We start from the raw sequence: 26,651 nt of genomic DNA, 5'->3' as shown, positions 1-26,651 counted from the left end.
TTAATCTATAGCGACCTCATGAAGGACGTGCTGTTGTGATTTATATGCAGCCCGAGCAAAGTATTTCGTATTCCAAGTATTTGACATACTACCAGTTATCGCGGCGGCAAGTCTCCCAGTCTACTTACGCAACTGTTTAACATCTCAACCATTAAGAAAAGTTCTTATCGCTGGATCTAACCCTATTTTACCTATTACTATCAGGTTGAAGATAATCACAGTTTAGGCAGAATTCAATAAATGAACCTGTACTAAGCATACAAGCCTTGTTGACTTGTTGAGAAAATAGCCTGCAAAGCAAGCGAACTGAAATTCCAACTCTTAACTGTACCCTGTCCTGGGAATCGAATATATGTTCCAAGAACTTTAAGGATTTTTGGATCAGTGCGTTCTCGACCCGGAAGCTTGCGCTCACGGGAATTGACACATTCACTTCCGGTGAGGAATCGCTGGAAAACAGCAGTCGCCGATACATAGCTGGAGTAGGAGGAGGCCTGGAGCAAAGCGAGCCACTGTCGGGGGGAATGGGTGACATTTGATCGAGGAAAAGGTGAGGTTGTCAATAAATCGTTTTTAAAAACGTTTATCGGAACGCTGTAATCAATAAATTACTCCCATCGTCGAGGTTATGAACGCATGTATCTGTACCTTGCGGACTCGCTATGAAATTGGCGGATTTCGGTGCCAGCTTGCTGCTAGCGAAGCTAAACGCACTAGAGCAATGTTAATGTTAGATAGCTAGCCAGCTGACTGCATCGGTCGAGTTTTATTGACCCAAAAATAAACAACGCTTACGGATATCACATTGCGAATCTGCAAGAAGTTATCCAGCTGTCCAGTTTGCTTGTGAAGTAGCAGTCTTATTGCAACTTTCACTCGCTGTCGCGACGGTACACGGTACAGCTAATGTTGGCTAGTTTGTTGGAATGGCTAGCGAGTAAACTAGCCGTTATCAAATGAAGGAAACATTTTGGAAAAGCTAGAGCTAACGTTCACTACTTTTTGTACCGATCACTGTAGCTAGCCTAAATATATCACATTTCGTAGCACAGTGTTGGCTGGGTAACACGTTAGTGATTTCAGAAAACGAGGGAAATTTGCTGATTAGATTTGTGAACTTGACAGAGAGCGGCTTACATGAACTTCATATTCTGTGGGTGCGGGCAACCGAGTAACTTGACCAGCTGTGTGTAACGTTAGCTACGTTAAGTTACCACCTTATATTAGCATGTTTTGGGGCTAAATTGGTCTGATAATGGACTTGTTTATGTCAGCGTTTTGACACGACCAGTACAAATCTTGCTAGCCAAGTTAGTTATCACTCTGGAATAAATACATTGTCTTAACGTTGAGTTACTTGCTACTAGACTGAACTTCTCGTGATAGTTACGGTAGAATCTTAACCAGTTGCAAATTCGATTACAAAATTGAAGCACGGTCCTCGCCTTCATGCTCAGCCGATGATATGAAATATGCATATCGTAAGTTACTAGCGAATAAAGTCACAATAATAATGTAGACAACTAGGCTGTATGGTTACAGCTGGCTAGCGTCATTGGTCCGTTAGCGGTTGAGCTACAAAGTTTTTGTGCAATTTCCAACGTACATTTACTTTACTTAAACGTTGCGATATATTTGTATATAGTTATGTATGTATACATGTATTTAACGTTATACGCATGTTTTTAAAGCAACGTTAGTGTCGAATTGGTTGGTTGATTGAATTGGCTCATTTGCATGTTGATCACTACTTAACAACTAACTTTATTGAGTATTGGCTTCTTGGATTGTTGGCCATCTTATCCTGCCAGCTGACAAACTTACAAGTTTTGTGTTTTCAGGGCATGGATAGCGTTCTGGCTACATGGCTAATTAGACTACAACTGGTGTTGAGATGCATCTCAGTTGAAATAGTCATGTCACCAGTCTCAGCTGAGCAGTTGCATTTAGCTTCCTGGCTTGCAGTTGGATTGAGAATCGCTAGCTACATTTTGCGTGCTTGCTGTGCTCACTGGTTGTCAGTGACCGCTACGTACATAAAACCAAAATTTCACATTTCTACATACACAGACAACATGGTACCTATCGCCTGGTGCGAGTCTTGGGTGTATAAAGATAATTTCCGTTCGATGTATAGTACCATTTTCTTAAAGGTGTGCTTTGGAAACTGATCTGAATTTCTCATTAATCTTCAGATTTCCTATTTTAGATGCCTCGAACTAAGTGGAATGGTGTTTGTATTGTCACGTGGCCCGGGGAGATTAGGAAAGAGGGCTATGGAAAAAATGGTATCACCTTTACTGTCATGAAGAAAGTGGAGTAAAAAGATATTCATCCATATTTTATTTTGTGGGCATTGGGTTTGAGGAAGAAAGATAGTTGGCATTAATCTCAGATTTTTTTGTTCTATTCATAGAAAAGATGCAGCCGTTCTCAACTGGGCATGTGCAATGCGTTCCCGCTGCTGCCAAGTTTAATGGAAGCTTGGAAGGATTAACGGTACCCCAGGTCACCCACGGGAAGCACTTCTAAATATCAAGTCCGCAGTCTTCACAGTAGAATGAATTGGTCTGCCAGAGACACATATACATCATATGTATACTTGTATCACCTCACTGGCTTTTTCCTCATGGTTGACCTTATCCTGTCATTATCTTTAAGGTATTAGGTATATTATCCTTAACCATGGGAGGATAAGAACAAGGTTGAAGATTTTATATAGTTACCAATTAAAACCTGACAAGGTAGTACAAAGGGCACATGGCTGGCTCTGAGCCACGGGGAGTCATTCGGTTCGCCAGAGTTCCAGAGGGTTACAGGGTGCCAAGTCCCTAAAGCACCTTCTTTGAAATCTGTTTCACTGACAGTGTTTGTAGTTTCACTGTAGACATCAATTGCCTGCCAAGCATTGCTTTGGAAAGGTTGCAGAAGCATTCTGATTATTCAGAGTGAAGTTAGAACCCAAAGAGACAGAAAGAAGTTGCAACCCAAACATTTTTTTACGAAACTCATTGAATTTCTTTGATTGAATATGGTCGAAAATTGTAACGCCGCACATTAAGTTGCAGACTTTGATCCAACCTTAGTCCATCAAAACCATCAAATTGTGGCATCTGGGCAATGTGCGGTCAAAAAGTCGGCACTTTATCTATAGGGTAATGGGGGGGGGCAGGAGAGCCACAGTGGGCAACAGTTCTGACGTTGATGTTTCATCTGTCTTTCTGTGTCCGAGGAGGAGCGGCGTGCAGCTGCTACATAATGGCTTGAGAAAGTGTTGTTTGCGTTGTAAATGAACGCGACCGTGTTCCTTCCGTGACCGTAGGCGACGCAGTAAGGCGAGCACTGGTGCTGCACGCAATGATGCGCATGCAATGAAGTTACTTTACGAGGTTCTGCGTTTGCTGCTGTGGCCTCGTTTTGCGTCGTTTTAAGAAGAGGCTGGTTAATGTTCTGAGCAGGAGGTAGACATTTCAGACCCTGAGTGAATCCATTGTGCCAGTGACCCCACAGCAACCCAAACGCTACAAAGCTTGTACAGTTTAACCAGTTTAACTGTGTCGGGGTGTATTTTCCTTGTCTCTCTCTCTGCCTCTTTTCACACTGCTACGAAGGCATTATTTTGTGGCATTGTAGGAGGAAGGCACGTCCCGCCCAGCCACTCCACAAATATTTTCTCTGCAGGCTTTGTCAGAGCGCATACAGCCAAACCAATTAAGCCCTGCACATGAGTAGGCATTATTGCTTTGCACCCATTAAACCCGCATTTTTTATAGATATAGTTCCTTTAAGGGAAAGTTGTAAAACGACTTGGTTGGAAGCTTCTCCTCTTTGAGGCAGCACTGGGCATTGGCAGCACAATAGGGGAATGGGCGGGGGAGAGTTGGAGTGGTTTCTGTGTTTCAGTGGGAGCACAGCGCCGGTACCGCTCCAGAGCCCACAGCTGGGAGAGGAGTTCACCTTGTTATCCACCTTTACCGGTGCGGGTCCCCCATGGCTGCGGCTGCTTTTTAGAGCCGTTTGGGGGGCGGTCAAATGAGAACTTAAAGTGAAGCGCTCTAGGTATCAGGCTGGGGGGTGGGGCCGGGGGGGGGGGGGGGGGGGGGGGGGCTGGGCGGGCGGGCGGGTGCGGCGGCTGAAGGGGACCTTCGGTACCGCTTTGGCACAGCACCCTAACTTTCGTCCGGCCCAGTTCAGTGTGGGGAAAAAAAAAAAGGGAATGCTTTGTACGTTATGCTCACTGCAAAAAAAAAAAAAAGGACTAGTAACAAAGTGCTATTTTTATCTGTACTGATTATACTAGGCAAATTTGTAGAGCGTTGGTTTCCAGGCCAATTTGATGATGGCTGTTTTTAATTATCTTTTTCTTTTCTTTTTTTCCTTTTTGTAATTGTGCCACGATTCAGCAAAGCTGGTTTAATTATCCTCTTGCACTCTGATACAAATCCATGGCATGTGCCTCATTTCAGTTCTGGCTAGAGAAGAGAGGCTGGAAATTGTGAAAGTCACATCTTCCAGTCCCGGAAGAGGAGAACACCCTTTTTGTTTGAGCCATAGAGAAAACAGCGTGCTCTTTCAGTGCTGGGCTCTGAATGCAGCGTGCCTTTTAGGCTCAGTGTTTGGAAAGGCTTTTCAGCCCTGCCCGTGGAAAGCCGTCCCGTTGCTCAGTTCCGGCTTGTGACGGTTGCAGGTCATTTCAGTTCTTCCACTGTACAGGTGTCACAGGGTCATAGTTTGTTGGGGGCGGTGGCGCTACTTCAGGGAATAGTTATCTGACTGTCTGGCAGGGTACTGTGGTACTGATTCTTTTTTGTTTGCTTTAAGTTTTTGTTCATGGAAAGGTTCCCCCACCTCCAGTTTTTTCTTCACTATATTTGTTTACCATGGATAACCTCAGAATGCAACAAAGGCAGTCCTAATAAATCTAGCCCAGTGTTTCTCACTCTCACAGAGAGTAACCATTTTTCCAGATACATAGTTCATAAAGCTCCATATCAGACAGTCCTGTTACAATTGTATGTCCTCCCTAGTTTTTGTGTTGTAATGTAATGTGTTGTGTGAGGGTCTGTTCCTAATTGCGAAGCGTGTCCTGAGTCCTGATTTGACTGCGTTGTGGTCTGATTTCATAGCCTGCCTCTTGCACCATAATGTGTCCAGCTGAGAGACATTTCCGCTGGAGAATGTTTGTTAGTGGGGGGGGGGGGGGTAGAGGGGTGCAGGCGGGGGAGGGGGAGGGGGAGGGGGAGGGGGAGGGGGAGGGGGAGGGGGGTGGTGGTGGTGGTGGTGGTGGTGGTATTTGTACTGGTGACAACATTTGTAAAAATTCACTGTGGTAATTAATTAAAAAGTACACCTTAAATGACTGGTGCAGTCCTGAATGAATGGTCGCTAGCTCTTCATTGAGAATACTACTACTAAAAGATTGGTGAAATGAAGAAGAAATGGTAAATCCACTGTGCGTATGCTTCATGTAATGGCACTGAAGCCCCCGTGGCCAAGGACAACAATGTTTGGCTCGTACCAAGCCTTACTTTTATTAGCAGTACTGCTGCTTCAGCGAGCATCTCACTATCGCTAATAATGTTGTTCATTTTCACTATATTTGACCTGGATATTTGCGAGATGAGTATTCCAGCCAACAAGCAAGTAACTGTAAACCAGGATTTGGATTGGTTCACTATGTTAACCGTCAGCAATGTCTCCTCTCAGGGTCAGTTTTCGAATGTTGCAAACCATGACTTTTGCGAAGAGTCTTCAGTTGCAGCTTGGCGCGTCGCAAATCTTTGGCCTGAACTAGCCTTTAAATTGCCTGGAATGTGACTCAGTCTTTAGGCAAAAAGAATCCTGAATTTAAAATGTAAAACACCACTGAACACCACAACCAGACTTGGCATCCAAACTATCAACGGTCTCCTGGATCGATTTATTATGATATAAACTAAAAATTTGTGGACAGAATGACAATTGGAGAGCTGCAGCTTATTCTTTTGAAAACCTCTAATTCTATGCCAATTCTATGTGAACTTTTGCTGCACATATGCGTTTTCTTTTTGATCCATATTTCTAAACAAGAAACTATTCACGGGGTGGGAGGTCGGCTATTGGTGGGCGTTGCTTACAGACATAAACTAAATACAATGAAGACTTTTTGGGCCGTGAAGAAATCTATAAATTCAATGCAAGAAACACTGCAATTGTAATATCTGAATTTCAGGGGGTGTTTTTCAGTATCCAAATCAGCCAGCACTGCCTTTTTTCAAGCATGAATGCCTGAGTGCCCTGACAACCAAATGTATTTGATCCCTGTGTGAACTTTAACAAAATGCAGTTCAGTGACCTCCGCAAATTGGTTCTATGGCTATTAAAAAGATGGCAAGAGGCTGGCAGTTTTCCCTTCATTATCTATTATCAAGAAGTCCAAGGCTACTCTGGCGATATCTACCCAGTCATTAAACAGTAAGCAAATGGTTCATGGAGAAAATAAAAATAGCATTTATTTGGGCTGCATTTATCTGGAGCCAGTGGCAGAAGTGCCTTCTGAAGCTACAAAACTGCAAGAAGCTAAGCTTATGCATAGCCAGGAGTTTTGCACAAGCTTATCCTGAGGATAGTCCACTCTGTGAAATATGGTGCTGATTTTTAATTAGACTTCTTTTGCATCCTCTGCTCCAGTGGCCCTTGCCAGATTTGGGGGGAAAGACCGCTAAGGTATCCTGAGGCATTAAATGTCTGTGCATCCGGAAAACGGTCTCAGTCCTTTCTTGAGAATCAAAGTCAGAGAGATCCGCTTGCGCATGATTGCATGGGTGAGCAGACTGTCCAGGGTGTATTCCTGCCTTTTGCCCAATGCATGCTGGGATAGGCTCCAGCACCACCTGTGACCCTGACCAGGAATAATCGGGTTAAATGCTGGGTAGATGGATGCATGGGGAGCAAGTTATTCATGGGAAAAGTGCATGGTAGCAAATTCTGTTGACTCAATTCATGTATGTAGCATGAATGTATGGGTATATTTTTGCTTTCATATTTTGCCAGGTCTGTTTATCGAAGGGGGGGCGGCACGGATGGTGCAGTGGGTAGCACTGCCGCCTCACAGCAAGGAGGTCCTGGGTTCGAATCCCCGTCGGCCGGGGCCTCTCTGTGTGGAGTTTGCATGTTCTCCCCGTGTCTGCGTGGGTTTCCTCCGGGTACTCTGGTTTCCTCCCACAGTCCAAAGACATGCATGTTAGGCTGATTGGAGAGTCTAAATTGCCCGTAGGTATGAGTGTGTGAGTGAATGGTGTGTGTGCCCTGCGATGGACTGGCGACCCGTCCAGGGTGTATTCCTGCCTTTCGCCCAATGTATGCTGGGATAGGCTCCAGCCCCCCTGCGACCCTATTCAGGATAAGCGGGTTCAGATAATGGATGGATGGATGGATGTTTATCGAAGGGATGAATACATTTGGAGGCTGCTGTACGGTATATAATTTTCTTATAGTAATGTTGCAAGCCTCTTTTTAAAAATAGGATTGATGCAGTACCCTGAAACGCAGTTGTGTATTTTCCTTTGGTGATGATTTTTTATATGAATCCCTGGGATGTGTAGAACAGCCCCCCAGTCCACACCAGCACTTCAGACATAAGAAAATGTGTTTTTTTTTCTTGCGGAAAGCGCTCTCCCGCTCTACAGGCAGTGAAATGCAGCACGCTTTGTCATCCCTCACATTCTCTCCTGCAGTGCTTGTTTAGCAAATTTGGTAGGACTGAGTTTTGCAGTTTTGCAAAATAGACAAAAACGCCACTTCTCGTGAAACTGCCGCTCTGCCCCGATTTTCTGGCAGCGCTAGTGTTGCATCTTCTCCCTTTGTTTAACGCTACATGGGATGTGTTTTTTGGGGAAAGCAAGTTTGCTTATCCACAGTGATTACATTTTTGAGGTGTTCCTTTTGTGTTCTGTTGATGATGGGGTGACTGCATCGATCTCCATTCAGCCAGATTGAGGGAAAGCAGCTGAACACTGCTGCTCTCAAGCCCCCTCATGCTTAAAAAATAATGAATGGGGAATCCCATTATGAATTATACCCCGTTCCCCATCATACCACTTTTCCCATCTGCATTCATCCAAACATAAAACTGTGGGACTGCACAGAGAAGAGGGGAAACCCACTATATCATTGTGTCTTTTTAAAATGTGGCAGTTTAACATTCTCTGCATGTCTGTGTTAGTCTACGGATTGTATTGCACAGCAGTCTGTTTCCTAATCAATGCGAAAGGAATTTCACATGAAAAATTTTGTGAAATGGAAAAAACACTGGTCTGGTTTGGCAGAAATGACCATTTTGTTTTCCTCTCTGGGGTTTTTCTGGGAAGAGTGGAGCCTCTGTGCATGGAAATGCCGAGATAATTGCACAACTGTCTGGCGGGTGGTAATGCTGGACCTGGACAGGCTATGTTGGGGGGGGGGGGGGGGGGTATTCGGAGAATTGCAGGCTGTTCACCTCTGAAGCCTGGGCCTGGGCCGGGCCAAAGCTATAGGGGTGTGTGTGTGTGGGGGGTGGGGGGTTGCAATGTTGATCAGCACGTGTTAAAACCACCCAGACTAGAATCGAAGAGAGGGACTGGGGAAAATGTTACATTTTAAAATGATTCTCCTGCCAAACTGGTTTACTCCCACTCAAATGCCATAGGACGGTGACCTCAGTGCTACTGAAGTCATAGTTTCTGAATCTTTGAAAGGTGTAGGCTACTTTGCCAGTCCCAGCTAAGCATGCGGATCTACCCGACTTCCTCACAGGCGTAATTCACACCCCTATGTGTGGCAGAACAAAAGCAGGTTATTGCCTTTTCTTGATGGAAGCTGCCTGCTGGCGGTGTGGTAAGGCTTTGTCCGGCTAAATCCACAATCTTGGCCTCGTAAGAGTGCGTTTGCATGTGTTAGGACTGTCAGGTTTGATTATTGTTTGAATATCACATTTTCTTTTCCAAGTTTGTACCGAAATTTGAGAATTCAAATTTTTGTTAGCGCTCCCACAGTTTGTCATTTTGTAGTCAACTTTGCAAACAATTTATGCTAACAGTTTCCACAAATGAACCCAGCGACTAAAGTGCGCTGTACGTGATGTTGTTCAGAAACCCTTGCTTGAAACGCAACATGTGGACAGTCTTGTTTTCCTCGCCTCTCATATGACGTGATATGTGTCCTGCACTATGGACCACTTCTGTAACTCATCCAGCAAGAATTTTGCCTGTGTTTCCATGACAAAATGTTTTCTTTTTGTTCTGAAGCTTTAGACAAGATTGGATTTAGAAACAAGTTAAACCATTATTTATTAATGTGCATTTGTGTAGTGCAGGCTTTTCATTATTTTATCAGTGGTCTCATCAATGCAGGATTCATTGTCAAAAGAAAACGAGCCAAAACTCAGGAAACAAATTCACTGCATTCGACAAACACAAATATTCTCAGGTGTTGTTTCTGTAAGATTGCAATGGATGCCCCAGCTTGAACCACAACGTAATTAGGCTACCTGTTGTTCTTTGTTGTTATTTTTTTATCATAATATTTACCCAGCCGTTGGTAGCACTAAGATTCAAAGAGAAAGCACTTATCTTGTTTCTGACTTTTCATTCAAGTTATCATGCTCTAGCTAGCTTGCTCAATGCGATTAAATTAAAACCAAAATCGCAGTTAGTGTTTATAAAAGATATTAGCTTGTGTCCCAAAAATTTCTTTTGATCGTAAAGCCTTATTTGTAGCTTATTTCATCCTGCTAATCCTGCTGTGTCCCCCTGGTTATAAACGTCATACAATATATACAACATACCTTTATTGTGTTGTTACTATTGTGAGTTGGCACATTATGTCAGAAAGTTATTTATCAGAATTCAAGTGAATTGGTGTACAACACAGATTTTGCATTTGTCCTGCATTCCAAAGATGCAGCATTCCATGGGCTAGCAGAACAACTGTTTATGTTTTGTATTTTTTGTTTAGAAATGATTTTCCCCTGTGAATTAATCACAGCCTTATGAATAATAGGCCTATTTTCCGTTGTGCCCTGGGCCTGTAATTTCATACACTGTGCCTTTTTTATTTGTTTTTTACATAAAAAGACAATTCTGAAGTTTTGGAAAATGTTGACATGCACGTACAGAATACTGGGACATCTTGTTTTGTGCTTAATAAATGCTGAGGTAAGGTATATTACATTGCAGAGACAACATGCTTTTTTTTTTTGCTGGGTTAATTTGTTGAATCTGCTGGTTGGTTCAAGATAATTGCACAAGCAGTACAGCGCTGTATGAACAGCACTTAATACAGCGTTGTCCTTCTACTGATATGTAACTAAAAAACATTTTGAACATTGTTGTCCTATTGCGTTATACTCCACCCTTGTGGACGACTCTTGGGCCAATAATAGATAAGAGCTAGCGTCACGGCATTGTTATTATATGTATTGCACCTGACAATATACTTATGTACTTATGGAAGCATCTGATTTTATGTGTTTGGACTTTAGAAAGGTAAATTCCAGCTCGATTTCCTGCCAGTATTCACAGCACTCCAGTACTATTAGCTCCATCCCTTCAAGACAACAGACAGCATTGTTCTGGAGCTTCGCCAGAGTCCCCCACCCCTCTGCTCCCACGAGGCCACTGAGCATGCTCAGAAAGCTGACTGAGTTTGGCAGCGTCCAGAAGGCAGCTCTGGAACCTGGAGTTAATTTCTGTATACACGTAATGATTCTGGCACAGAGCGCTGTCCCATCCTTTAATGGAGTGGGGTCTTTAGGCATGCTGTACTGGGGGGGGTGGGCGTAGGCGACATGGAGCTGTCGTAATCTTTTTCACCCCCCTGCGCCGCTCTTTCAAGCCAGTTAATAAAAAATAAAAGTATGACTGTCGCCTTCGCCATCCGCCAAGTCTCCCCTGCCTCCCTATGCCAACACACTTTCACTTAGCCTCTTGCACTGCCCGCCGCGCTCTCTCTCTTGATCTTGCTTGCCCCCTCTTGTCCTCTTTCCAGCTCTCTCCTTCTCCAACTCTGTCTCCTCTCTCCCTTCCTATTTCCATCCCTCTCTAACCCCTTCTCTGCCGACCCCTCTCTCTCCCTCTCTCTCTCCCCCTCTCTCCCCCTCTGTCCATCCCTATCTCTCGCACTCTCTCTCTTGCCAGGACGTGGGCATATGGCTTAGGGACAGGTGCCTTGGCAGGCTCTGGCAATTGGAGAAAGTGTTTACGTTCCCAAACTGCTGACTTGGGTCCCAGTGCAGAGGATCCTGCTGAATCGCCAGAGAGCGGGCGGGCGGGAGGGAGGGAAGGAGCTCACAACTGAAGGGAAAGTAAAGCACAGAAAGGGAAAGGTTTTTGTTCCTTTATTTGTTTTTTTAGAACAGCCCTGTTTGCACCTTTGATCCAGTGCTCTGGGCATGCTGCCTTTACTGTACCAGCGCTTCGAATGCTTGTGGTATTTTATTTACTCTTTGTTGTAACACCTTTCAAAACCATGCGGTTCAGCTAGTTTACACACCTCCAGATAGAGCACAGAGCAGCTTTTTTTTTTTTTTTTTTATGATATTGCAGTGTTTGCACCGACCTGCATACATGTGCAGCTTTGATAACCACAAGTAAGCTCCCCTCCCCTGGCTTAATGGTGCCTGCTTCCAGATAATGTTAACAGCCATAGCAGCAAGAGAAAGACCGCGTCCTGTCTGTGCCTTGCCATAATGTACCATGCCCTTCCATATAAATTAGACTTGGTGCACTGCGGCATGCGCAGACGGCCTTGGCTCAGTGAGAGACAGCTGTGTGTGCATGTATGCGGATATACATCTGTTTATGCCTGTCTGTTTATTCGGCTATGGATATGCCAGCGGAAGTCAGTGTGTGTACATTATGTATGGAATGAATACGTGCACTGTACTCTTCTAAATTATGCACACCTTTGATAAAGATGAGCATTGAGACTGCAATACAGGTAATTAGCGATGTTGTATGCTGGAAAAATGATTATTTTTTGCTAATGAGTATTTTTCTTTTCAAAAAGATATTCCACAAATGTTCACACCCCTGATAATTATAAGTCAAGGCAACATTTGCATGAACATGCTGCCTCATCTGCATAAATCTGCATTAACATGCTAAATTAATCTCTGTCTCGTTGCCTCCCATGGCTCCCTGTAACATTAGTCTAAAAATAAGGTAAAATGTGTGTGCAATCCGTGTGCCATCCATCACCATGGGGAAAGGCAAAGGATTGTTGACCTTCACAACAACCTGTAAAAAAAAAAAAAAACTAAAGTTGCAGCTTTTCACCGTTACTGTAGATCAATAATGAACCATGGTCATACCACTGGAGCAGGGGGAATCCTGTCTGATCCAGGTCACAAGTGCATTTTGCCCCCTCTCACAGTGAGGCAGAGTTTTGGAGGCAAATAAAAATTTTGGGGCCACGGTTGGAGATCTGTCACCTTAAACCTAGCAGCAAGACGCGCATGCAGTTGCATCTTGGGAACACAGTCGGTCTCCAAATGGGCCGTCGGGCGGCACCACCGTGCCAGCGCTGCCAGGATAAAGCCTCCGTTGTGCAATTAACAAAAAAAATGAGCATCTGGAGTTTGCTAAACAGCATTGGAACTTTGATTTGAACCAGGCGTTATTGTGACATGAGACCAGGATAGAGATTTTAGCCACAGAGAGCAGCAGTGTGTTTGCCATTTGTTTTCAGGAACTTCGTACCGATGGTGAAATTTTGTGCTAGTACTACGATGTTATGTGCTATTTCCACATCTACTGGCCCTTGGCCTCGTTTTAAGGTTCATGGAATTCACCACCAAATACCAAGATGTTTTGGCCAGAAAACTGGTTTGCCACTGCCAACAAGCTCAAACTTGGCTGCATATTGACCTTTCGGCAAGTCAGTGACCCCAAGCTTACCAAGAAATGGTCAGCTCACCACAGCATCTTGGCAATGGTCATCTCAGTCTGCAGACTTGGAGCCGGATATAAAGTTTGCGGTTTGGGTTGGAGAGGGAATTTGGTTGGTAAGCGGAGACTGAAGGATCTGAAGCGTCTTGAAAGGCTCTCTCTGGAGTCAGAAAGGTCAGAGGCTCTCCCACCACCCCCGTATAACAATAAGGCTATAAAACCCTATGGAACACTACACTGGCATTATCTGCAGGGAGTGTGCGCAGAGTACTGAAATCAGATATGTGAATATTTGACATTTGTGGGGTTTTGTGGAAATGATTGCATTATTGGAAAAAAGTGGTTCATCTGGCTGATTCCATTGAACCATCATCAAAGTGAAATATTTTCCACATGTTTGAGAATTAATACAACTCAGTGCATGTATTTATTATAGACTGTCTTTTGTTCATCTTTGGAACAAAAGATGGGCTAAGTGGGTCCTGGGGGGTGTGTGTGGATGGAGGGGGGTGGGGAGGGGTGAGGGGTGCATGTGGGGACGGCGGGGGTGAGTGGTATCTTAAAAAAAAAAAAATATATATATATATATATATATATATATATTTTTTTTTTTTTAATTACTTTATGGGCCATATCTGTGAAGTTGAAAACGTGGCTAAAACTGATCGGATGTTGTAATTAATTAAATCTTTTTGAAAATATTGGACATACTTTGTTGCAAAAGAAGACAAGATTTTCCTGTGCGAACCCGGCAAAAATCGATCTCTGACAATGGTGTGGCTTTGAGTTCTTCAGAAGCTCCTTTCCTGGTGCGTGGTGCTGATTACCATACAGCGCCACATCGCAGGTACAAATGACAGGAATCCTCCATGTACAACATTTGTATTCATGCTTGTTTTGTGCCAACACTGGTCAGATTTTTGGGAAGTGAAGCAGATGCCTAGTGGGGTGAAAGGTAGGGAATATTCTAGGGGCCCACTGCTTGGGGGGCCCCACAATCATTCTATTAGGATGCGGGCCCAGAGCGATATTCTTTCAGGGGGCCTGAATTCCTGTCCGCCTCAGAAATCACTTTTCAGGCGAAAACCCTGTAAACATCTGCCAGTGTTTATTTCTTGCTGTTGGCAGTTTGCTTTTAATTTAAGTCCCTTTGTATTCAGACACAGAGGTGCACATTATGTGGGACTCGCTCCCATGTCCTGTGCTCATGTGACCTCCCCACTGTCTATTGGTCTCAGCCCCCTTGCATCATCTCAACACACGGAAGACCTATGCAGGAGTTCTTTATTTCCATCTTCTCCCTCCTTTCTTAAATTACAGCACACTTCGCCAACCATGGACTAAAATTTAGCTCCCTTCTACAACACACTTTGCCCGTCTGCATAGCAACTCAAGGTGAAAATATTTGGTTTTATGAAAAAAACGTTTACATGTGCGATTAAGGATTGATTGAGGTCTAAAAGGTGTCCTGCTAGATCTAATGCTTTGTTCTGAAAACACTGATGTTGGCCAGGGAGGGTTTGCAGTACTTATGTAGGTAACCACAAATCACTCTCGTCGCTGGAAGTATTTTTCTTAACCACTGGGTAGATGGATGCCTGTTTTTCTTGTTTTTAAGGTATTGAATATCCTTTTATGTCCACCCTTTTCTCCCAGTTTGGAATGTCCTGTTCGGATAAGCCGTGGCTGCAAGTCTCTTTGTCAAATCGGTAGTTCCTGCTTGTCTTGCCAGTTGCTTGTTGTTTTCCCCACAGTCTGTCAGCTGAGCGGCACAGCTATTGCACCACAGTACTGCAGTCATTGCACAAACGGCTGAGGTTGACCACAGGCACACAATCGCCCAGAAGATTTGGTTTTTATACATGATGAGGAGCAGAACAGCCTGCTGGGCTGCCCTGCTTCCTGGGTGGAGCTAATGGCTGCTTGTGTCACCTCAAGGGACCCCCCAGCTGCTGTTTGCACTGGCAGGCAGGGTTTGTTTCTGGATCTGTTGGTGGTCAGCCGCGATCCTGATTTTTCTGAAGAGGGGGGCAATTTTGACCAAATTGGCCAAAATGTAAGGTGGACTCAGACTTTTGGTCTTGTTTTGACACTGTTTTGGAGACGGCGTCAATCCCAGACTCTGAGGTACAGTTCATTTTTGAGATTCTCAACTTGGATCTGTCATTTAACCGTCGTTCCGTTAACACCGAGGTTGACATCGCCTTCATGTACTTGTGTTTTTGTAATGAGATGTGGGATGGGGGCATTGGCTAACCCCAGGTTCAGCGCTAACTGCCGTTTGTTCTCTCCCGCAGGCTGTCAGCGAAAAGGAGAGACGTACTGGAGACATGGATGACTGCAGCTACATAGAGTTCGACGTGCCGGAGTACAGCGGCAGCATCCTGGGCCAGCTGAACGAGCTGCGTCTGCAGGGCAAGCTGTGCGACATCGTGGTGCACATCCAGGGCCAGCCCTTCCGCGCGCACAAGGCCGTGCTGGCGGCCAGCTCGCCGTACTTCCGCGACCACTCGGCCCTCAGCACCATGAGCGGCCTCTCCATCTCCGTCATCAAGAGCCCCGACGTGTTCGAGCGGCTGCTGGCCTTCTGCTACACGGGCCACATGTCGCTGCAGCTGAAGGACGTCATCGGCTTCCTGACGGCCGCCAGCTTCCTGCAGATGCAGGCCGTCATCGACAAGTGCACCCAGATCCTGGAGGGCATCCACTCCAAGATCAGCCTGCCCCCTGGTGGCAGCCCCGGGAAGGACGCCCCCCAGGTCAGCCGCAACGGCGTGAAGGACGGCAGCCTCTTCGTCAACCCCATGCAGATCTCGCCGCCCTACTTCTCCCGGCAGGTGGTGGTGACCGCGGCGGGCGGAGGGCCGGAGGCGGGGAGGGCACCGGGCCCCCGGGGGACCCGGGCGGCTGAGGAGGGCCAGTCGGACCGCGGCAGCAGCGACGGCGTGTCGGAGCAGGAGGCCGCGGCCGAGGGAGAGCAGGAGCAGGTGGAGCTGATAGGCCAGGACGGTCAGGTGACGGACGTGCGGGTGAAGCTGGAGAAGGCGGACCGGCCCAGCTGCTCGGACAGCTCGTCGGCGGGCGACGACGGCTACCACACGGAGCTGGTGGACGGCGAGCAGGTGCTGGCGGTGAGCGTGGGCTCGTACGGCCCTGTGGCCCAGTCCGCCGGCTACACCTACCCCGCCCTGACCTCGCCCTGCTTTGTCAGCCTCAGCAGCTCCAGCCCCTCCCGCTCCATGCTCAGCGGTTTCCGTGGCGGGCGTGGCCGGCTCAAGCGCCCGGCGGCTGACACCCCGGGCCCCGGCGCCAAGGACGAGGACAGGGAGCCCGCGGGGGGCGGGGCCGGAGCTCCCCCCGGCTTCGAGAATGACGTGCGGGAGAGGAACCTGCGCGGCCAGTGGTACCCCTACAACGAGCGCCTCGTCTGCATCTACTGCGGTAAGTCCTTCAACCAGAAGGGCAGCCTGGACCGGCACATGCGTCTGCACATGGGCATCACGCCCTTCGTCTGCAAGTTCTGCGGGAAGAAGTACACGCGCAAGGACCAGCTGGAGTACCACATCCGAGGGCACACGGACAACAAGCCCTTCCACTGCCAGATCTGCGGCAAGTGCTTCCCCTTCCAGGGCACGCTCAACCAGCACCTGCGCAAGAAGCACATGGGCGCCACGGACGGCAGCGGCCACGCAGACTCGCCCGAGAGGGCCGAGGGGCCCAGGGGCCCCCGGGGGCCCGAGGACGGAGTGGGCGAGGACGGCGGGGCGGCCTACGGGGCCCCGTACGCGGAAGAAGCCCCCGGCCAGGACAACGGGGAGGAGAGCGCCAGGGGCAGCCCGGAGGAGGCACACGCGTCCAGATGTGATTTCTAGGCCCCGCCCGTGACCCCCCACCCTCGTTTTCCCCCGTTCTCGTCCGTCGATGAAAAAGCTTTAAGATGTGTCCTCTTTTTTTTTTTTTTTTTGTTCATGTTAATGGCTTCTTTTAGAGGAATGGCTTTTGGCTGAGGTGGGTATTGGGTCAAGTCGTCGCCCTCAGCATAACGTTAGGGGTTTTCCCCCCCCTCTTCGTTCTCCATAAATGTTTTCTCAAAAAAAAGAAAAAACTAAAACAAGAAAAGGGTGCTTTTAAAAAGTAGATTCTTTCAAAGGGATGGTGGATGTTTTTGGAGTATTATGTCCAGATGGCCACAATAATCAAGGCCTCCTATTTTTGGTTTTATGTGTTCCTGTTTGTTTTTTGTTTTTTTTTTTGTTTTTTTTTTATCTTGCTATGTTTTAAACGTATTTACAAGAGTAATATAGGCATGTTGCAATAAGAATATTAATAATGTGAAATTTCATATAACAGATCCTTGTCATATCACATCCTCACCTGACCTGTTTTTTGCACATACAGCCGTTGTAGAGAGATAAAAAAAGGTCGCTTTCTCACAAGGAATGGTTATCTGCCAGTGCAAAGGTTTGTGTGGCATATCTTCAATACCTCATGAAACAAACACTTACAAAATACAGTATTTACTTTTTTTAATGACAAAAAAGCCACTTGGGTTCTACCTCATAGACAGGAACCCAATACAAAGTAAAATATATATAGGTTTTTTTCATTTCTGTTTTGTTTTTTGGGGTTCACGCTTTTCAGTTATGAACCCTAGAAAAAACATTTACACAACAACAAGCCTGGATACTTCAGTGAAATATTCCTTACTGTTTGCGTGAACTAGGGACTTTTTAATGCCCAGAGCTTCATGGTAATTCTGGAATCAATGTGTACTCAACCAACATGCTTTGAATTGTGAGCGGGTTTATTCTGCAGACTGCTCTCACAGAGTACAAGAATAAGATTTGAAGTCGATTTTGTCGTTCGGTGATGAGAATAATCGGCAAGTCGCAAGTGTAGTACAAGACTATTCATGTGACTCTGTATAGCAGATTCTTGAAAATGACGAAACCTTATTTTTTCAACATGTTGACAGAGGGCCGGGTAGTCATGTTTAATCAATTTATCAGAGATTATTCTTTTCAGAAATGTAAACGTAGAATGTAGCAAGAACAAGTAGGGTGAGTTTCTAAATCTCGTGTCATTCATGTCTACAGTTGTCCTTCAAGGAGAAGTTGGGTCAAAATATTTTATTTGCTTTAATTATCAAATAGACGACCACATGTACAACTTATATCTTTATGGAAATAATAGGTTGCAAAATTATATAGTACATACTATATTCAAAAGAGGGTTATATCTAAGCAGCCCAATCTTGTGTGTTACTTGTACAAGTGTGTAATGTCTTTACAAGTGCGCTATTGATTGATGCCAAAGTGGATATTGAGTCAAGGACAAAGTACAGTTTTTTGATGGTGCATATAACAGAACAAAAGGAGTGATTACATTAGTGTTGCGTTGACGCTTTTGAAGTGACTTACAGTTGATTAGGCAGGGGCCATTCCCCCTGGACAAATGTTCACACCAGCAACCTTCCGGGCCCCAGGCAAGCACCGTAGCCACCACCCTATTGCCCTACAGTATATAAAAACACAGAATTCTGCGTCAGTGCAACCTGCTTTTGGGCAGTCTCTCAGACGAAAAATGAAAGGGAAAAAAAAATTTGAAAGGGAATGCCAAAAATGAAATGCACATTGGAAAACTTGCCAGAGGTTACATTTCCCAAAAATGTTATATATGTATGTATATAGTCAGAAAGTTTATAATGAATAATTTTCCCTTCTTTGGTAAATTAAGTGATATTGACCTTTTATATGCCATTAGGTTTGTAAGGATGCGGACAGTGACAGAATTTGTGTTCTTTTGGCTCTGTGCTCCAACACATTGGATTTTAAATGAATATGAGGTCAAAGTGTCAGCTTTAATTTGAGGGCATTTACATCTGTATCCAGTGGTCCATGTAGGTAATACAGCCCTTTTTATACATATTACCCTCCTCCATTTTAGAGGTCCAAATGTAGTTGCTGTAAACACACAATGTGATATAAATGCACACAAAATGTGTGCCTGAAACTGTTCATCTTTATCAGACATAAAAGCATAACACGATGGGGTTTAAAGTATATGGTTGTACATGTGGTTTGTCAACTTTCATATGATTATTTACATTGTAAATCATAGATTTATGTAAGAAGCAGCCGTGTACAGTGGGTTAGATTGTAGCTTTTGGCCACAATTCTCCTTTAAGCATTTTATCTCTTAACACAGTCGGTTCAGTGCAACTGGCTTTTGTCTCTGGATATAAATAAACCACTTAATATATGCAAACCGAAACGAGAAACAACAGGAAACAAACAATTCCTTTTTTTGTTTGTGTGCGGAGTGGGTTTTATTCTATATTTTGATGGGGTTCACGTTCATCATCTTCTGTTGCTCCTGTTGTAATTGCACGCACCCATAGGATGTGTGCTAGTGCGTTGTGGGCCCCTAGTATTTCAACTTGGATGGAATTGGCTGGATTGTAATCGTAAGAAGGGAAAGGATTGGCTATTCTGAACGGAGCTGGTGATCCAAAGTATTAGTGCACTTTGTAAGTAGAAATGTCAGTGAGTTGAAAGCAGGCTTCCGAAGGCAGACCCATGCATACTTAATCTGGCTGTTCCTATGGAGAAAGCTGGGTTTGACATGGAGCCTTTTAACCCCCCCCCCCCCCCCCCCCCACCCATACTCTTTGTTGAGCCTGAAAATGAATCCTAAATCTGGGTTGGTCCATGCATATGGAGTGCAAGGCAGACTTTTGATATGCGTTTGGTGGAGCTGAGCCTGCTGGTCCCGCCTCTCTAATAGACAATCGAGTTGGCCTGTGTTATTGGGTACTGCACCAGTCACTGGGCTGTTCAGCTGTTGCATTACAATCTCCCTTATAGCTTGGAAACCATTGTACAGAACAAGATAAATATTTGTGCCCCTCCCATTAGCAGTACTGTAAGGTTTTGCCATGTGGCACAATTACCTTTATTTTTTTAAATGAAACTTGACATAACTGCCTATGATGCAGGCTTTTATTTCAGCACCTTGCATCCAGGGCGAATCTTAGTGCCATTCAGTGAGTTACATGTGACCGCCTATGTGACACTGGGAGGAGTCTCGTATGCGTCAGGGAACCAGGAGTGGCGACTCAGACCCTGTATGCTCTAAACCGCCTGCCAACGCGCTTGACCACCCCGCTGCCCGACTCAGTGTATGAGCCGTATGAAACCCACCCAGATGGTTTTTACGCGTATGAAACCCACCCAGATGGTTTTTACGCGTATGAAACCCACCCAGATGTTCTTTACACGCTGCTGCAAGCGCATGGCAACCCGCCAGAAATGAGCCATCTGCAGAGATCCCTTCTGGGGCTCTGTGGCCTGAAAGGGGTGGGATAAATGGTCAGAGAGACCCCCACCCACTTCCCAAAAACACTCTGAAACCTTGACACTGAACATCCAGGTGTGGGTGGACAGGAGAGATAACCACTGCAAATAGAAAGTCATTCTGTGAACACAAAGCACTTAAACATATGTTTCCTTCCAGAAGTAGACCGCGGTACCCCCTTGTAAGAATATGGTGCCACTTAAAGCGTTCTAGTTCCTTCCAAACTATGACTAGCGGTCCTGAGCAGAACAAGTTGTGTTTTTTTTTTTTGTTGTGTTTTTTTTTGTTTTTTTGTAATGATTTTTTTTTCTTCCACATGGTGCTTTTCATTTTGTATTTTATTTTATTTTTTTCTTTGTGTTTGCATTATTATTTTATAAAACTTAGGTCACTACAGGAGTAGGTCTGTGAATTCTCACCACAACAGGACAGAACATTTCTTTTCTTTTTTTTCTTAATTTTTTCCAAACTCACTGAATGCCATAAAAATGGTTCCGTTTACAACCGACAAGGATACTTCTGTTAGCTTGTGAATTTTTACTTACTAAATTGTCTTATAGTTCTAGTTTGATTATATGGATTTCTGTATGATCCACGATGATTACCCTGTTTTTCTTTGTCCGTCAATGCAGCATGCGCTTCATCATTAAGCTTATTCCCAAAGCGAAGTCTAGGAGACGCCATCTTATTTATAGTTGGACTTACTTTCTTTTATAGCCAGATATTAGTTGTCCTTCCCATTGCCTGCTCCAGCAAGCGTGTCGGTGGCAGATTGTATAGAAACCGCTATTTCCAAAGTTTGGGCCGGGATGTCGTTCGGTACACAGTGCAAGTTTGGGACTGCTTTGCATAATTCACTTTAAGTAGAAGCTGATGAAGCTTAATCTACCTGATGACGCTGATGTCTCGGTACGCCAGCTAGCACGCTGGGGAGGGACGGGGGGGGGGGGGGGCGGGTCGGTCCTGCTCTTGGTGACATCGCTTACTACCCGTGACCAATGAGCCGTTTCTTTGAGCCGAGCCGTGTTGTGGTACAGATAGCTGAGCCTGGTGTCTGTCTGCGCTTCTGAAGGCTACTCAGCCCTCCGTGTCGGGTGATGCAGACGTGGAAAATTCAGGTTGAGAAAGTGAAAGTCCTCGGTATTTCGTTTTAGTCACCTGGACTTAGCGATTAGCACAATTCAGCCAGGACGTAGAACTGATGAGTGAAATCAGCTGGCTGAGCTCATGGGTGGGAGAAGCGTGTGCCTGGCCTTTTCACTTTCTGACCTAGAGAGAGAGCTCGCCTCTGTGGTGTGCCGACGGCTGGAAGTCCTCGAGCGGCCACCTCCTGGCTCTCGCCACCGCCATGAGTGCCCAGCTCAGTCCCTGGACCAGAGGAAAGCTAATCAATCAAATGTATTTATATGGAGCATTTTACAAAGAATTTTGGAAGGAAGAAAGTAAGACAAAAGAGTTTACCTTGGTAGTATTTAACCAAAGACCTAACCAAACAAAAAATTTAAAAAACGAAAGGAGAACAACATCTTGGTTAAAAACAAATGTACGTGTTAAACCTTCAACAGTTGTAAAAAGGTAGCCCAGTGTCTTTGTGTAAACAAACTGAGCAGCACGAGAGCATGGTGGTGGCTTTGCCTTCCTCCCCCAGTGCCCTACTGTTTAAAAGAGTGTTACAGTATATTTTAAACCATTTTGTAAAAAAAATGCGTTGTTTTTTTTTATTTGTTCTATCCCCCCCCCCCCCTTGGTTGACTTCAGGGGATGTTTAACAATTAGGGCAGCTGGCACACCAGTATATTTCAGCAATTAACGTGGAGAGACACCAGTATGAGACTACACCAGAGTCTCGGTTTGAAAAATAAAATAAGCCATAATACAGTGGTGTCTGCCGTGCGGATTTGCGACTGGGAAGTATTGAGTGCTTGCGTGCGGTCATTTACGGGGGTAAAATTCCCGCCTTTTAAAATGAGAAAACGGCGTTAAAACGAGCTTTCTTACCGTCACCAAGCCGGAGCTCACGTCTCGACCTTGTCTGTGCCTTGCCACGTGAAAACGACTATCGCTAGTTTTGTTCCTTGAACTTTAAAGGTATTACTGCTTGTGTGCTTGTTTCCAAATGCTAAGCGTTAAGGGGATCAAGGAGAGCTTTGTGAATATAGAGGAAGCAGCCACTCTTCACAGAAAAAAGTAATCATTTCTTATATATGTGTATACTACATTGGTATAGTACTGTTGGTTTCTTTTTATATTTGAATGCAAAAATCTATGAAACATGCTGTGATAGTAAAAAGAAAAAAAGAAAATAAGTATAATATGCATTAATGAAATACTGATCAAGGAGGCAGGCACATAATTGAGTCCCTTTTGTGCAGTCAGGTAATTCTGCATTTTTTTCTCTCCTCCCGTACAAAACTGCAAGCCGAACATATTTTATTCCCACAAGCCTTTTCCTGTGTATTGTTAATTTTATGCTTTCCAGTTGGGAGGTGTGGAGTGAGGGGGAGAGGGGTTTGGTGACACTGAGCTCATAAGATGTTTTCAGCCATGTCTGCAGTCCCCTTTCCTTTCAATCCTGAACACCCCCCCCTCCCTCTTTTTTATTTTATATTTATAAATTGTCTGTCTCCTTGTTAATGAGGACACATACCTGATGTGGCTCTTCCATACCACAGCTCTACCCAATCACAAACATTCCCTTCCCAGTCCTGTGGCATGTCGTTGATGCTTTCGACCGAGTTGGGATCTTAAAACAAGAATGATTCAAGAAATGCCAACCAATCCTGACCCTGTAATTGTACATGGGGACGGTGGGTCAGTGGTAGACCTGGTCTCAGCTGCTTTCCTGTTTCAACACCCAGCTCAAGAGATGCCTTCCAGTCTGCAGATAACCTGCATGCACATAGACCCTTTGTTTAGGTGTAAACGGAGAACAGCTTGGTTTCTTTTGTTATGTTGTACGGAGGAATTTTGCATGTACCTAATCAAATTTGTATGGAAATGCCAATTTTTCTTTGGGAACTTAAAGGTCTATTCCTCATTGGCCACAAACTGAAAATGTTTTTTTAAATATAATCAATGCTAAGGGGGACTCATTGAAAACATCAGGCTCCTCTTGAAGGGACTCAGCTATAAAAGGCCTCAGATTTTATTTTATGGGGAATTTTTACCCTCGAATGGTGCTTTTAGACTGGTCAGGTTTATTTATTAATTTTATATATAAACGAATACATGAATATATATACACATACCTACATTATCTGGGAGGGCGGGGTAAAATATGTAAATGCTTTTTATGAAATATACATACTAATGCCACCATGTTCACCAGCCAACTGAATCTGCCATGCAGTTGGATTCACTCTCTGTTCAAAACTTCACAGAAAAGGGGTGGGTGGGGGCAGGTAAAGGGTAGCAGATACCTGATACAAATATGAATTTAAAAAGGAACTGTTTACAGGGAAGGCTGTCGGACTACTTATTTGAATTACAGCCCGCCCTTTTTTGTTTTTCTTTTTTTTCTTCTTTTTTTTTTTTTTTTTTTTAACTAACTTCAGGTAGTTTGTGAACACTGATCCAGACCTAAATAGAAAAAAATCTTGAAGTCTTCCATTTGCTTTTTACTGAAACTTTCCTCCACTGTGTTTTTGACGCAAGAGCAATAACATTTTTTTTAGAAGCAGCGCACTGGTCCCAACCCAGCCCTCTCATTGGGAAGGGGGCAGGTTGCATCTCCAAAACAAAAAAACAAAACAAATGGAAGCAGGTTGTCAGGGAGCTCTTTGACTTTTTAGTTTGAGGGTTAGAGGGGATTTTAATATATAGAATTTTTTTTTTTTTTTTTTTTTTTTTTTTTTTTTCTCTCTCTTCAGATTTTTGTGAATGTTTGGACAGGTTGAGTGAACATGCTTATTAAAGGTGCAACTTTTCAACTGCTGACCCGGGCTGAAGGCCCCATCATGCTCACTGCGCTCTGGCATGGGGGAGTCTTTGTCCCGATCGGTGGTCTGCCTGGAACAGCTGTTAACTGTTGCACTTCCGTCTGTGTCATACAAAAGGGATAGTGGGCCAAATACCCACTTTTTTTTATTTTATTGAAGTGGCAGCCTGTTTGATACTGAACCCTCTCCTTTTTGCCCTCGCATACTGGGAGTGTAGAGTTAAGTTTGTCTGCCCTAGCTAACCCCCCTCCCCCCCGTCCCCCTCAGTCAGACTCACTAATCTCTGGAAATCATTGGTTGTGCTAGGCCTGGTGCATATGGATGGTGTTGTTAAAGGATAAAACGGTAGAACTCAGGGTTACAGTATTTCAAGAAGGTAATGCTGGACATGTCACATGTTCAGGAAAAAAACAAACAAAAATGCACTTATCTTCTGGTGAACAAACAAATTGTCCGTCTCTAGTTCTCAACTTTCTGCCTCAAGGGTCTCCATGCACCCTCAATTCCTGTCTGTGATACGTGTTGCAAGCACAGAGCTCCAATTCTGCGCGGGGAAAAGGAGAGAGTTTGATGGTTTGGTGTCTTAAACAGGAATCTGCTCTTTCAGTCCACTGTATCTACAACCTCACAACTCAACAGTGAACCTCAGAACTCTACTGTTTTTATAAGACTATGAAGTAAATGAAGCTAGATAGAGCTGATGCTGTATTAACTTGCAATTTATGAATTTATTTTATAGCATGAAATATATATTTATTCAAATTATATTTTACTCATAATCATTATGTGCTGCTTTTTTGTCCTTAAGCTTGTAAATTGCTTTTTTATGATACAAAGAAATGTCAATGAAAAAAAAAAAATTGCATTTGTTTGTAAAATAAAGATGCTGATTTGGCAAAAATTTGAGTGTCCAGAATTTTATTTGTAAAACCAGGTTTGGAAATTTCCACGTTGCCATGAAAAAAATAAATAAAAATAAAAGAAGGCTAATTAGATTTGACTCTTTTAGATTTGTTCTGTGTATAAACTACATGTTCCTTTCCACTGCTGCAATTTGAATGAGGATGGCGTGTTGTGGAAGTACTGAATTTACCAGTCACTTCCACCAGAGGGTGGTGTTGTATAAAGAGGAATAAAATTGGAACTGAACCACAAATGAATGGTGGCATAAAAAATGTACTTTTCACAAGCTGAGGTTTCTGTCACTTCTGTATGACTAGTCTTGTTGGTGTTTGAGCCTGATAGTTTTTACTTAAGCAGAAGGGTCATTGCAGATCATCTTCATTTCCATGGGAACAAAAGAAAAAAGACACTACACCTTCTTATTATTGTCCACTCTTAAAAATTAAGTCATTGGCTTCTAGCCGGTGAAATTAGAGAATTAGAATGAATTACTGCTGTGATTAAGATTATATGCAATTGGCTTGGTCACTTTGTTTTTGGCAGGTTAAGGAATACTTCCTGTTAAGATATGTGAAATTCTATATATTTAGCACAAAGCCATGGAATGGTGTCCAAAAGCAGGAGTTCTCAATTACACCGTCCCCTCAAAGTATTGGAACAATATAATATTGGACAATTCCTTTGTTTTTGCAATACACTGAATGCATTTGGGGTTGAGATAAAAAGATGAACAGGAGGCAAGAGTTCAGAATTTCAGCTTTTATTTCCTGGTATTTACACCTACATATGTTAAACTACTTAGAACAACACCTTTGGTATCAGACTACCCAATGTTTCGGTGAACAAAAGTATTGGGACAGAATATTTAAGTAAATGAAAGTAAATGACAGTTTTACTGCAGCCTCTTTCTGTTTGAAGGGAAATCTCCCCCTAAACAATCTCTTCATTAGGAGGTGAAATGCATGCTCAATTTGGTTAAGGTCTGGTGATTGACTTGGCCAGTCTGAAACTTTCCACTTTTTCTCCCTAATAAAGTCCTTTATTGTGTTGGCAGTGTGTTTTGTGTCTGTCTTGCTGCATGATGAAGTTCATCCCAATTAGAATTGGACAGATTTCTCTGTAATTTGGCAGACAGAATGCTTTTGTAGACTTCTGAATTCATCCTGCTGTTACCATCTCGAGTTACATCATCAATAAATATTAGTGAGCCCATTCCAGAAGCAGCCATGCAAGCCCAAGCCATGACACGTCCTCCACTGTACTTCACAGTATGTATGTTTTGGATCATGAGCAGATCCTCTTTGATGTCTGTTGCTCAGTATGGCGGCCATTTCTTTCTTTTTCAGGACATTCCAAGCTGTCCCTAATGCTTGTGCAATGGACTTATCTTTTTAAAATCATTTCATTTTATATATAAGCTTCCAAAGACAGCTCTCTGTCTAAAATTTCCCTCGGGATGAATAAAGTGTCTATCTATCTATCTATCTCTGGTCTTCATGTTGGTTTATCTTTTCTAACACAAATGCAGTCTTCACAGGCTAAAACCAAG

The 26,651-nt window shown here is 44.2% G+C and overlaps 1 protein-coding gene across 1 annotated transcript; it reads left to right on the top strand.

Annotated features, from left to right (window-relative positions):
* Window positions 1–472: 472 nt before the first annotated feature.
* On the top strand, window positions 473–16,789 carry zbtb34 (zinc finger and BTB domain containing 34). The gene is made up of 2 exons (XM_061261836.1): window positions 473–550; window positions 15,203–16,789. Exon 2 carries the CDS (start codon window positions 15,236–15,238, stop codon window positions 16,775–16,777), a length of 1,542 nt encoding a protein of 513 aa, XP_061117820.1. The 5' UTR covers window positions 473–550; window positions 15,203–15,235; the 3' UTR covers window positions 16,778–16,789.
* Window positions 16,790–26,651: the final 9,862 nt, after the last annotated feature.

This window comes from Conger conger, chromosome 11, assembly GCF_963514075.1.
Source record: "Conger conger chromosome 11, fConCon1.1, whole genome shotgun sequence".
Classification (NCBI taxonomy): domain Eukaryota; kingdom Metazoa; phylum Chordata; class Actinopteri; order Anguilliformes; family Congridae; genus Conger; species Conger conger.
This window is presented reverse-complemented; position numbering and strand designations above follow the sequence as displayed.